The 13791-nt window shown below is 34.0% G+C and overlaps 1 protein-coding gene, 1 long non-coding RNA gene and 2 other non-coding genes across 4 annotated transcripts in view; 3 read left to right on the top strand and 1 right to left on the bottom strand.

The window, feature by feature from the left end:
* LOC115632575 (frizzled) overlaps window positions 1–6189 on the bottom strand; it is a 159200-nt gene extending 153011 nt beyond the window's left edge. The window contains exon 1 of the mRNA XM_030529796.1: window positions 4986–6189. Within this exon, the coding sequence (XP_030385656.1) occupies window positions 4986–5726 (741 nt within the window). The 5' untranslated portion in view covers window positions 5727–6189. The remainder of the gene's footprint in view (window positions 1–4985) is intronic.
* Window positions 6190–11278: 5089 nt separating this feature from the next.
* Trnat-agu lies at window positions 11279–11352 on the top strand. Its single transcript has one exon. It is a non-coding gene; the product is annotated as a tRNA-Thr (tRNA).
* Window positions 11353–11590: 238 nt separating this feature from the next.
* Window positions 11591–11664, top strand: Trnat-agu. The gene has a single exon. It is a non-coding gene; the product is annotated as a tRNA-Thr (tRNA).
* An 817-nt stretch (window positions 11665–12481) lies between these two features.
* Window positions 12482–13311, top strand: LOC115632993. The gene is made up of 3 exons (XR_003996310.1): window positions 12482–12730; window positions 12794–13051; window positions 13117–13311. It is a non-coding gene; the product is annotated as an uncharacterized LOC115632993 (long non-coding RNA).
* The last annotated feature ends 480 nt before the right edge of the window (window positions 13312–13791 follow it).

Here is a 13791-nt window from a genome sequence, read left to right as displayed (position 1 = left end):
TTTCTAAAAATCTTCAATAAGTTAGGTTTTGTTCAATTAATAAAATTTCTAAAATCAAGTATTAGAATAAGTAAATAAATAATGATAAAAATAGCATTTTCTTAAAAAAAAGAATTACTTTTGCTTTAAAAATAACTGTTGACGATTTTAAAGAAAATGATAAGCTCTACATATGAGATTTGCTGAAAGCAAGTTAAACATGCCTTTGTGTACATTTTAATCGCCAAGTCATTTCCTCTGCGTTTATCATTAACAAAGGAAACTTTAAGCTTATCGGAGCCACACCCGCTGGTGAATTCGATTCGAGAATTCGAATCCAACAAGCTGCAAATTTTCGCACGCTGCTCTAAAAAGCATGATGAACTGAATGATGATGACGATGAATGCGTCGGGACCAATCAAGTGCCACGTTGAACGCAAGTCGTTTGCAAGGAGGCAAGTGGAAGGAAAAAAACATGAAGAAGTATCTACAATTGCGGCTACACATGTAGTTGTAGGATAGCTGTAGAGGCAGGGCCCGAGAGCTGTGAATTATCCTGCCTCAAAGTATTTAATGCGCTCGACACATGGCAACGCACAAACTTGCCGCACAGACAGACAAACAAACAGACAGACAGACAGACAGACATACAGGCAGAGCAATTGAAAGGCAAGCAAGACGGGTAAAAAATTGTATTCGAGCAAGCCGAGTAAGCGAAGGAAGTGGAAGTGGCTGTGCATGTGAATGTGGATGTGGTTGTGGCAGTTGCAGTCGATGTGGCAGTGGCATAAGTAGCAAGGCAAAAACATTGGAAACATTTGATCATTACTCATAAAAACAAACAGCGCGTGGTGCGGGACGAAATGTAAACAGTTGAACGAAGAACTTGTGGAAAATATGTACAAGATTGTGAGCATTATACAAACTACAGCAGAGACCTATTAATAACAGTCAAGGCCTAGAAGGAAATTCTATAAATACTTAGTTCTACATTCAAATAACTGGTTCTACTTTAATTTGCCATTCAGTTACGGCATTATCATTCCTAACTGGCTTCTCTTGTCATTGCTAATAATTGGTGAGCAGGCAAATTTCAAATGGAATTAAAAATAAATTTGAAAAGTATTAAAATATTTGCTACAAATTAAACGGATTAGAAGTAAACAAGTTTAATAAATGCTTTGCTAAAATTTTCTTCAACTGAAAATCATTTTCTGAATGTCAACACTTACGAGTATTTACCAATATTTCTAAAATAGCAGAACACAAATTTTTAGGCATAACTTCTATACAATCATAAACAAATAATATGATACATTTCAATATTATTTAAAATATATGATACAACTTTTGAAGTCAAATCACATTAAACTTTTCAATTTGTCAATATAAAAGGAAAATAATTTTATCAGGAAACAATTTAAAGCAGTCCTTCAATATTTCTAAAAATATAAATAACAACTTTTAAACGCAATCATTTCAAAGAAAGATAAGTTTAAAAACTATTTTTATAATCACATAAAATTTTGATAAAATCTAAAAATTTGAATTCCATAAAAGCATTTCGATTTCAAAAGTTTTACTTCACAAATGAATAAAATAAATTATAGTTTTTAATTTCCGAATCACCATTAAGCTACTAAACAATATTTTAAAAAATAATTTTTAATATATCTTGAAAACTTTGTTTTGTAATATTTTTAGTTTAACACTTTTTAATTTTTTAAAGTTCAGATCATAAAGGATTTAATTTTTTATAAATTAATAATTTGATTATTTGTAAAGTTATGGTTGAATTTAAAATGTCTAAACTCTTGATTAATGAATGACATTTTATTCAACATGCAGGCTAATATAAATAAATAATAATTTGAAGCATAATAAGTAACTATTTTTTCACTCTGTTGAGAGTTTCAAAAATACACTTACTTTGCAAATAATTTTGTTAGACAATTTGGTTTTTAAAATCATACTTTTTAAAACACATTTCTTTTATATATTAAATGAATTTAATTTTGCTTTTCTGCCAAAAAAAAAAAAAATTCTCTTACAGATCTGAAGATTTTCGACATTTTCTTCATTAATACCAATATTTAGTTTAATATTGTTATATTTTGTTGTAACGCATGTTTGGCTTCTTAATCAATTATCGATCGCTTTTGTCATCAGAAATAAATTGTTTTAAAAGACAGTTTTTTATGGGCTCTTCACCCAAGACAATTCCTCAGTGGGAGGTTCGACTGTAAAAGCGTAAGCAATGAAGCATGTGGCAGACGAGCGACCAATGAGCTGATGATGTTGCCGCTTGTATGTATGATGATGAGCAAAGTGTTGGGAAATTAATTACAGAACGTGAAAATGCGTTGAAAACTGAAGGCACGCAACGCGAACCGAGCGAGCTATTGAACGCTTAATTTTTCTTCTTTCCGCGTGGCAATGGAAACTCCAGGTAACTGGGCATTACAAATTACGATGCCATATCGGCTATACGTGTGCACCAACTTATACTTATACCTATACTTGTAGTTGTAGTTATTGTGATATGTAGGAGGGCGGGGGACCCCGGATCAATAAGAGAGAGAGAGGGAGAGAGCAAGGAGCTGAAAACTGAAACTGGTTTGCTTAAAATTATTGCATGTTCGTTATGGGCTGTGTGCCAAGTGAGGCCGAAGAAAGAAGAAAGGTAAAAGGCGAGAAACCGAAGAGAAGACCAAAAACAAACTAAGCGCAGGTAACCTTTGGTGGCACCACCACAGGTAGACGTAGTGCTTGAGTGTGTCATGTGTGTGTGTGTTTGTGTGTGTTTGTGGCACATTACATTATACTACTATGGTTGCATACTTGTTGCTGCCACTCGTCTGGTTTCTCGCTCTCAGTTCTCTTCAGTTCTGGCTTCCTGCTGTGCCACATGAAATCGGTGGTTGGAACAAATTTCGAACGCAACAGGATATGCAGTTTTTTTTTTTTACTGTTTTCGGCGCGGCTGTGCCAAGGAAGCACCGAGTTCAAATGAAGACATAAAAAGTAGTTGACCCACATGGAATTGAACTGAGAGACCACGGCTAATGAGTTTGAAAAACGAAAACCCAAAAAGCTAGTGGGGTTGGAATTTTGCGGAAATGTGAATTCAAGTTCTGGCATAAAGACCTTTGCTATAGGTTTAAATAAATTGTAATATTGATAGAATGGCAATTTAGGAAAACTTCTATCTCTCATAATTAGCTTGCTTCGATTAGGTCTTTACTTTGCGCCAAGAATATTTAATAAACGATAGAATAGTTGAAAAGATTCTATCCCTGATCTGAACAGTCAGGTAAACCGGCAAATAAACTAAATGTTTTTCAGAAGCTGATTAAAAACATTACTCCTACCTAGTACAATCGATTGAAGCTAATCTTTAATTAAATTGGTTTCCTTAATAAGATATATTTATTAAAACTTGACAAATTACTTCACAGGTGCTGTTTTTTTTAGATGATTAAAGATTAAAAAGATTACTCCTACCTAGTACAATCGATTGAAGCTTATATTTATAAATGCAATCGTTTTATCAACTATTTTATTTTTAATTATTAAATATGTAGTTCAACATGTTTGTATAAAAGGGAAAACCGAGTAAAAAAATCGAACTTGTGCTTTAAAGTTTCATTTTCAGAAATGCAAAAGAATTAGACAACAAGGAATATGCTTAAAATATAAATTCCCTCATTTACCAAAAACTTCAAATTTAAATAAATTGATTAAGTTCGAATTGAAAAATAAGGAATTATAAAAATTAGTTATAAACTGCAAAAATTTAATTTAGATTTAAGTAGAAATAGAGCACGAGGTAGATTTGGAATCAAAGTACAAAATATTTCGAGTTTCATAATATAGAAATGAAAAAAAATACAAATTATTTATAAATTTAAGGTATTTTGTTAAGCAATATTATTCAATTCAGCTACAACTACAATGGAATGATCTCCAGATTTTGCCATATTTTAAATATTATTTTACCATCAAATTTTGACTTAGTCTATCGTAACTTTTCAGCCTTATTTCTCTCCACTTAAAGGTGAAATAAATGGATAGTCAGTGAAGAAATGGTGCAGAATTAGATTTAGATTGAAAAATTGAAATTAAAATGAAGGTAAAAAACGAATATGTTTTAGTTTAGAAGAATCAATACTCTAACACTAATCTAATCTGAATCTTGTTTCATATTAAAAAAGAGAATAAAATTATGATTTCAAATTGATGGAAAGATATATAAATTTCTAAAATACAGCATTTGTATTACTTATGGAAAAAAAATCGTTAATAGCTTGCCGTAAATGTCTTTTAAATGGAGCGCAAAATTAAAACTTTAAATAGTAACATTTATTTATAACCTAATTTAAAAAAATTATATTATATGTCTGACAAAACATATAGCATATAATATCAAAGCAATGGAATCAATAATTTCTAATAAATAATATGAACAAAGCCAACCAGCTATTCAATCCAATCTAATTAAATGCTAAAACAAATAATTTTACTCTACCTTTAAAAAAAAAACCACACATATCCAATGTTTGAAAAGTCTATATTTATGTCAAAAGTCTACAACTATGCCAGGAAGATGATGTTGCTTCAAATCAAAACCGATAACAATTGTATACTAAAATATAGTCTGCCAACAAACTTTGAAAATATTTTTAAATTTGTATTTGCATGTGGGGCCACAGCGTAACTTAATGTAAAAAGAAGAATAGTAAATCGATCAGATCTATTATTTAGAAAATAAAGCATTTATCATAGTTTATAACAAAATATAGAAAATGCTAACGAATTTATGATGTAACGAATAGTGAATTAAATTATTTTCCAATTGAATATTTAGAACATTGTTCTTTTCTTAAATAACATTTTCACTCTCTTTGCCAAAGAAATGAAGAAGTTTTCACGCATAATTAATTCTAATTAAAAATTAATCGAAGCCTCACTTTCAAATTACTTGTAGAAGATAAACTGAACTTACCTTGCCACCAACTTTCAGTTCGTAGCCCATGCCGCGTGGCGTCTTCAGCTGGACGGGACAGACGAAACCAATGTTGCGATGGGAGCCCTCTATGCCCAGGGGGTTCTTCCTGGTGGTCACTTTTGGGGCACTGCGCGTAGGCGCTGGCGTCGATGAGGTTGTGTTCTCGGCCACACACAAATCCTCGCCGCCGTGCACCGGAAACTTGGAGCACTCCAAGTTCTCGGGCCAATTGAAGTTGTAGGTTTTCATGAGGGTTTCACAAACACGCGCGGACTCGCACAACGAACGACACGGCGGTATGGGGCGCTCGAGAATGGTGCAGACGGGCACGTAGAGGGAGCAGAGGAACAACTGAAGGTCGGCGCTGCAGCCAATCTTGACGAGCGGCGCAAACTGATGGACCTCGAGACCGGCCTCCTCCTGCTTGGTGTGACCAATCAGATTGGGCATAATGGTCATGTTGTAGGGTATGTTCTTGCAGATGGATATGGTGATGGGCTCACATCGATTATGATGCGGAAAACCATCGGCGGAATTGGCGGTGGCGCTCAGTTCGCCACCGGTGGCTGCACTGGCGGCCAGGCCGCCGCCACTGCGATAATACGAACTGGCGTCCAGTGGTGCTTGATCGTAGCGCTGTACGGCCTGTATGGGCACTGGCGGGACCAGCGACAACAACAACAATAACAACAAGCGCCCTGTGACGTCAACGGGACACGACATTTGCAGGCCGAGCATTTTGTGGATTTTTGGCGCGTATCTGTAATTTGTTTGTTTACTCTTCTCTTGCTTTGTGTTTGGCAAATAATTTGTTTGACTTTTTTACACTTTGACTTGCCGATGCATATTGACACACAAACAAACACACGCACGCACACACGCACACGGCCGGCACAGATGGAAAAAAATTAAATATTACACAAATATTTAAACATTTTTGCTTTGCAGCTCTTGCTTATTACTTTGACGAATTTGATTTCAATTTTCGGCTCTTATGTATTTGCTTTACTTTTATTTTCCTTACTGCTTGCACTTGCACTTTTTTCTTGAATTTCCTTTTGTGTTGCTTCCTTGCTTAGGGATGTTGTAGTTGTAAGCAGTACCGGCGGCGGACAAAGTACCGTGCGTAAAATTCACGTAAAACACGAGACGCGCGTCCAACTTACGAATTTAAATTCAACCGTGAGCACAACCACATGGCAGGGCATACGCTGACAAACTGAATCTGAAGCAGCAGCAGCGGCAGCGAACCGAACGTAGGCACAGCAGAGCAGAGCAGAGCAATGGGAAAGCCACGGCAGCCATAGCCAACGCGACGTCTGTGTTGTCGTCACTTGTTTGCTTCGTGGCTTCGCGTCATGTCGCGTCCACTGGCCGCTCTCTTTTTGCTGAATATGTGAGAGAGTGCACTCAGCCGCTCTTCAGCTATGCTGCCGGTTGGGGCGACCTTGAATTCGTTGTACCAGCTGCGCTCACTGCAAGTGCATATGGCGTGGGAGAGCGGGACCGTGCTCTCTCCGACGCACAGCACAGGGTTGTTATGCCATTTGTTTTGGATGCTGTAACTGGCGCGCTTTTGATTAGATTTGGCAATAAAATATCAACAAATGGTTTAACTTGGTCATTATACTATTGTTGATCGAATATGCACAATTAATGCATATTGTGTTGCTGTATTTAGTGAGAAAGCGTGTCAGTAATTGTATTAGTTACTAGAATCCAACAAAAGCAATATGGAAAGAAAACAGACTGTAACTGTAAGACTTGTTTTGTTTATATTTTTTTTCTTTTTATAAAAAATATTATTTACATATTTCCATTTGGCTTCATTTTAAATTTAGCATTTATAAATTATTAATAAATAACAATATTAACAGAAGGTTCGAAGGGATTCAAAACAACAAAATTTCTAATCAGACAAAAAAATGTTTTGCACAGAAATTTAAAAAAAAATTTGCAACTGTTATTTATTGTTTTTTTTTTTTTTTTTTTTTTTTTTGAATATAAAAAATGTATATTAAAATATAGTTTTAAGCTCTAAAAAACTTTTCAAAGTCTACTTATAAAATATATAATACGTGTGTGCAAATTGTTTGAATGTTCAACCGTAAATAAGTTTTTAACATATTTGATATATATTTTGTATTCTAAAATAATGCTAAGAATTTCGGAGTAATTTACGCTAGTTTTATTACAATGCCGATTTTAATTAAATGTTTAAATATATTTTTTTATATACATATTAACAATTCTTAAAAGTCATAATATAAAGTAATCAAAAATTTGAATGCCCAAACAATTGTTATGGAAGTCAATTGTTTATAAAAGATCAAATTATTATTTTTTTTTAAACTTTTATAATACATACATATTATTAAACATCCTTTCAATTGTTTGCCTTTTTGAACCCTCTTTTTAGGTATAAATCTTTTTGATTTTTTACAATATATTTTTGAAAATCCCAAAAGAACGAATTCATATTTTAGGTTAAAATTATAATTTGTAAAGTGATTGTTTAAAAGGTTTTTATACTCAGTTTCAAACGGCTAAAACGGCATACTAAATTATTTGGACTTTTTTAAATACTCTATTTCCTTTTAAATTTTTAGTGGTACTTTAAGTGACTGAAACGCTATTATTTTTAGTTTGAAAACGAATAAGGTAGCAATGACCCGACTAATGTCGTATTACTGTACTCTTCTTCTCCTTTTAATAGCTAAAGAATAGCATATTTTAGTTCTATATTTTCTTCCATAATTGTCAGATCCAATACTCCTATTAGTTTCTTATGATATGGCCCCTCAACTCATCACTCCTTACTGTAGTTCTTCCAAATATTTGGGCTAAAGGGTTGCATGTGTCAGGCATAACCCACAACTATCTTTATTTATTAATAAATAAATAAATAAATCACCAAATTGTGCTGTCCATACATATAGCAGTTAGCATGATTTATATTATATTATACAAATATTTATATTAAAATAAAGATATTTAATAATATCATGTTATAATTTGTAAGAAAGATAAGAAAGCATCAATTTTTTTTTAAATGCTTGAATACTTTTATAATTGCTTCCATTTGTATATATTTTTTTTAATAATTAAGGTCTAAAATTATTAACTAGTCTTCCTTTTTTATATTTTAGCCTGGAGGTGCATTTTTCTTTTCTCTAAATTAGTAATTTGTAAGCTTGAAGAATTTCAAAAATTATTAATAAGTGCACATAAAAACCATTCCTAAACAGTTTTTTATTTGCTTGATTAGCTCAGAAAGGAAAGCTTAGAACGTGTTGCTTAGAATGCAAAGCTCAGAATGGATAACTCAGAATGTGCGGCTTAGAATGGATATCTTAGAATGGATAGCCTGGAATGGACAGAGCATACCTCTGAATGGACTCCCATGTGTTCTTTGGTGAGGATGACCTTTTGGAAGCGATTTGTGGCATTCCCCGTAGCATTACCTACCACATACGAGAGCATACTGAAGCATACCATATTTCCCATATTAAGTGTAGTTTATACTTTTTGTTTGTTAAACATGTAATTTCTCCGTTATGTTTACTTTCATTGCAACAGCCGCGAACGGGAGGGAGAGAGAACGGCTGGCAAACATGCGAGCAGAAAAAGAAATGAAAAGAAAACCTAAGGCAATTTTTCTTTCATTGCATTTTGTTGGCTGCCCGTTTCAGTTTTTTTTTTCTTTGCGGCATTTCTGCACGACTTTATTTCTACAACAACAATAATGGGACATTTCACTACGAGCCGCTTTTTTCGCTTTTCGTTCGCTGCTGGCCAGCCTGCACTTGAACTTAATTAAGTCATTAAGTTGCGTTTTAGCTGCGCTTTAGCATGGAGGGGGAACAAAAAAAAAAGAATTCAAACATATCTGCGGCATTTCTCTAATGACCCCAGCTGGGGGGAGTAAGGGGGGAAGATGCTGCTCTTCTCACTGCCCCTGCCTCTGCCGCCAATAAACTTGTTATTGACCAATAATGATGACATTAGAAGAAGGTGACAAAGAACACACAAAATGCCGCTGCAGTCGGCCTCTTCAACGGCAGCCATACCCTTTTGGCCGACTGCAGAATGCAACCTGCGGCATCTTCAGGTTTAACATATTATTGTGCTCTCGTGCTTGCTCTCCCCTGCCTCTCCGTCTGCCACTGCCTCTGCCTCTGCCGCTGCCCTTACCTCTCAGCAGCAACAAGAACGCGACCTGAAGCGGCAGCACTCTTGTGCGAACGATGGTGGGCGCGCACGCTGTAAACAAGTGTTACCGGTTTAGCCGGCATCGCGCTCTATGCCTTCTTCTGCTGCTCTGCCTACAGCGTTGTTGTTCTTAGTGCTGCTGCTGCTGCTGCTGCTACTACTGCTAAGTATGTCTGCGGCTTGTTTAATAAAAAGCGCCAATGCTGCGCCGAGCATAAAGAAAAAACGCCTCATTGTTGTTGCTCAGAGTAGCAGCGCCTCTCCCGATGCTGCTGCTGCTGCTGCTGGCTTTTTAGTTGTTGTTGTGACGCTGCCGTTGCCGTTTCGTTTTATGTTTACAAGTGAACGAACTTTGACGTTTCGTGCTTCAACCGTGGTGCTCTCTGTCTCCCCCCTCTCTCTGTCACTCTTCATGAAAGGCGCAGCAAAGGGGGTAGCACTGTAAAATGTATTGCTAGTAGGAATTAGCAACCACTTTCATGACTCTTGCAACATCTTAACTTCAAATATGGGCAACATTTAATTTAAAATGTTCAATTAAAAGCTTGTAAGTAGGCTGTTTTGTTTTCAAATTCTTGTTATGTGAATGCAGAATTAACATGTTTTATGTAGATTTAGTATCTCTTCAGAATTCATATAACATTTTTATTCATACCCCGAAAACATTATTTATCTATAAGTGCAAAAATTTCCATTTTGCAATTGCTTTCAGATATATTCCAGATATTGCACTCAGTATCTTTTGACGCCCAAAAAACTTTATTTTTCTCACGAAATTTGTAAATTTTAAATACCTTTCAGATATTGTTAAGCATTAGGACATCAAATATTATTTAATTTACTTCAATACGATAAACCTATCATTGTGCGAAATTGAAATCAACTGAAAGTTGCACTTTTCTATTATTTACAGATAATAATTATTATTTACAGATAATTATTTGCAGATAATCGAAATATGTACATACATATATGCACGTTATATAATGTTTATTTTATTTTTATTTTTTTTTTTTTTGGAACTCCATGAACAATGCCTAACTTGACATTTAACTACCATTTCACAAATATTGGCAAAAGTATTAAACTGCCTCTGATTGCAAAATTTGTTGACTGATTAAGTATCTAAGATTATTTTTCCACACGATGCAAACCCGAAAACTAACAGCCAACATTTTCAAGTCTTCAAAACTTTCTATTTAAAAAAAAAAAAAAGCGAAGGGCTTTGGTTCTGACTTCCAACGGAGTGGAGCAATATTTTACAAGAACTTATTGAAAAAGTACTTAGTATAAAGTATGCCTATTATATATTAAATATATTATTTGTTATATTATAGTGTTTATTTTATTCCTAAAAATATAAATAAAGAATATGCTTCGTAAAATAAACTCAACTCGATTGATGTATTTTTCAAAAAACAAATGTTTATCTGTATAACTGTACGAAAAAAACGTTGTCCCCTAAATAAAACCCTGACTACGCCCATGTGCCTCTCCCTATTCTTCTCTTTTCGGCTTCCTAACAATGTTAAAGCTCAGCGTTTGGCGCGAAAGTGTTTTTGTTGTTGTTCTCGTTAGTTGCTGTGTCTTTTCAAATGCTTATGTATATAGTATATGTATAATTTAATGTAATTCAAATATAAATGGCTCACAAAATGTAGATTCCAAATTGCTGATACGAGACAAAAACAAAATTGAATATTTGAGTTCGTGGAAACTAAATAAGCCATTGAGCTTAGTTTAGATTAGCGGCGAGGCAATCGAAGACACTATAAATTTGTTTCCATTTACCATATGCATAGATAATGACGCTACACTATTATGTATGTGGTAGTCGACAAAGCTTGTTAAATGCTGAATATATAATTAATATTATTTCTCTTATCTCTTCTACAGGTTTTTTGATTGCTCTACAAAGTCAAAATATTTATTTTAATCACAACGCCTACAAACATACATTTTTATGTGACTATCTATAAAATGTTTGAAGTGCTTTCTATTACCTTATTGACAGGAGGCGACAGTGCTTGGGAATATCTTTGAAAAGTGGCTGCTTTAAAAATTTTGAAAAACCATATGGCGTCGTGGCTTAGTTGGTTAAAGCGCCTGTCTAGTAAACAGGAGATCGTGAGTTCGAATCTCGCCGAGGCCTATTACTTAATAATCCAAAATGTTATGGATTATATTTTTACAATTATTTCTAATTTTAAATTACTTTTTCTTATCACGCAATCAAAAATATTTTTAGTTGAATCGAAAGTGAAGTTGAATTCATATAGAAATACTCCACGAAACAAATGTTTTAAATATACTATTTCTGATATACAGATTTTCATTTATTTTTCTAAGAATACCATTATGTTCCAAAGAAAAATCGGATATATCCAGATGGCGTCGTGGCTTAGTTGGTTAAAGCGCCTGTCTAGTAAACAGGAGATCGTGAGTTCGAATCTCGCCGAGGCCTATGTTAAGGAAAAGTAGTTGCCTACGCTTTTCTTCCTCAACTATATTTTCTTTCAATTTGTGAATGACAATCGCTAAAAGGACTTTTAATTAAATCTTACACACCCATGATGACCGACCAAGAACATTAATTTAAGAATAATACGTTCAGCAAATTAAGGAATTGTTGCTCCTAAATAGTCGACTGACAATTGGCGTTTATATAATATAAAGAGAACTTTTGTTTGGTTTCAAAAACACTGCACTGCCTTTCAAAAACAAGACACTTATTGTTCCATAATCGCAGTATTCGTCTGATTTAGCTCTAGTTTTTTTATAAATTGAAAATACCACCTAAAATTGTAATGAAGGCCATTCCAGAAAAAGAACTTTTTTGACTGCTTCGGAGATTGAAATAGGCGTTGGCATATTACATTGATAAAATAGATTTTAGTGAATAAGAAAATCCTTTAAGATATAATAGTGCGTATCATATTTGAAAACAGTAGTAGCTAAGAAAAAAAAGAACTGCATTTGCTTTACAAAATTATTTATTATGAAATTCAGTTTATAAAGACTGTAGCGGCTTTTATAAACAAATTTCAAAAAAAAAATAGTAGCCCTGAATTCTAACATAGAAGCCGTTCTGTTTTAATTCAAGAAAATGTCAAGAGGTAGCTGAAACATATTTGCTTACAGTTCAGTTGTGTTTCCGAGCTCAAGCAGCTCGGACTTAAAAAGTAAAATAAAAAACGTAAAAAAAAATTTATTTTGTTCAATTTTGTAATCATTGCAAATTTTTGTAAAGTTTCTAAATGTAAAATGTTTTGGCAGAAATATTTTTAAAAACATTTCTTAGGTTAAGCATAAAGTGATATTTTTTTATTCGAAATTTTTTACTTTTATAAAAAAAATGATTGTTAGAACAACATGACAATCGACTCGACACTCTTTGGATAAAACACGAAATTAAAATTATATATATTATTCAATACGTAAACGAAGTAATTCCACCGCTTTGCCGCTATAAATAGGAAATGGATATTTCCAGTTTTCAAAAACACAAAAATGAAATACACAAGCAACAGGTAAGCCGAAAAGTAACGTTTTTCTGAACAAACTCTGGATTCAGTTGCTCTTCTATTGAATAGACGGAAAATTAACTATTAAGAGCAGTAGTGGGAGCGCCGTAGGATGGCCGGCGGAGTATCGAAGATGGAAGTCGAAATCTAGACACAACTGAACTCGAAACGAGACTACATAATGGTAAACCAACTTTCTGGCCATGGAAGTCACATAACCACCAGACTCAATAGCTATCTATCGAATAAATCTGATTTACACTCAATTTTGGTATAAGTAAATGATAATGATTTATGAAAAGCCGTTACTTATACCTTCAGAAGCATGTAAGTACATACTTTCCCCTTTAACAAATTTGTATTCATTTATTTAATTTTTGTTATTCTTTTAGAGGCCGATCGAGATTAAAAGGAGAATACTTCTCTCCACCCAAATAGTGTTGAAAAGCGTAGAAGTTTGATGGCGAATTTATGTTAGGACTTGTATTTGACTACTGAATGAAACACCGCTATATATTTTGATACTATACGAACCCTATATATTTTGATACTATATGAACCCTATATATTTTGATACTAAAACCAGAGTTGAAGTTTGTTTTTGTTTTCAAAAGCGGCAAGGGTCCCACGACTGCCAACTCCTTTTTATATAAGGTAGTCTGCTGTGTCGCTACTCGGTTGACTTAACTGCTCAGGGGTGTAACGTTATTTCCTTTTATTACAATTCCAAAGTTTGCCCTACAATTTAATTGTATATGAAATTAAATATACAATTAATATCAAATTGTTTCGGCACACTCATAAAGTGTTTCGGAGTGTTTCACAGTCGAACTTGTTTACTTATCGAGCCAAGGATCGAAAAGAAGTCTCGATTATTATCGATATCGCGGCGTCCCTCGTCGACAGTGTTGCCATAATTTTGTATGTATATCCTCATATGTTCTTTTTTCGTAGCTTTTATTGCTTAGTTGGCATTCGGCAAAAGGCCGAAGTTTTTAAAGCGATGGTCAAGCAAGTTGAGGGTCTGTTCTGAGTTGTTTTCTTTCCATACAATGGACGATATCGTT

The sequence above is a fragment of the Scaptodrosophila lebanonensis genome, unplaced genomic scaffold (assembly GCF_003285725.1).
Source record: "Scaptodrosophila lebanonensis strain 11010-0011.00,11010-0021.00 unplaced genomic scaffold, SlebRS2 tig00001415-arrow-pilon, whole genome shotgun sequence".
Lineage (NCBI taxonomy): Eukaryota > Metazoa > Arthropoda > Insecta > Diptera > Drosophilidae > Scaptodrosophila > Scaptodrosophila lebanonensis.
The sequence above is the reverse complement of the archived record's forward strand: the minus strand, read 5'-3'. Positions and strand labels throughout refer to the sequence as shown.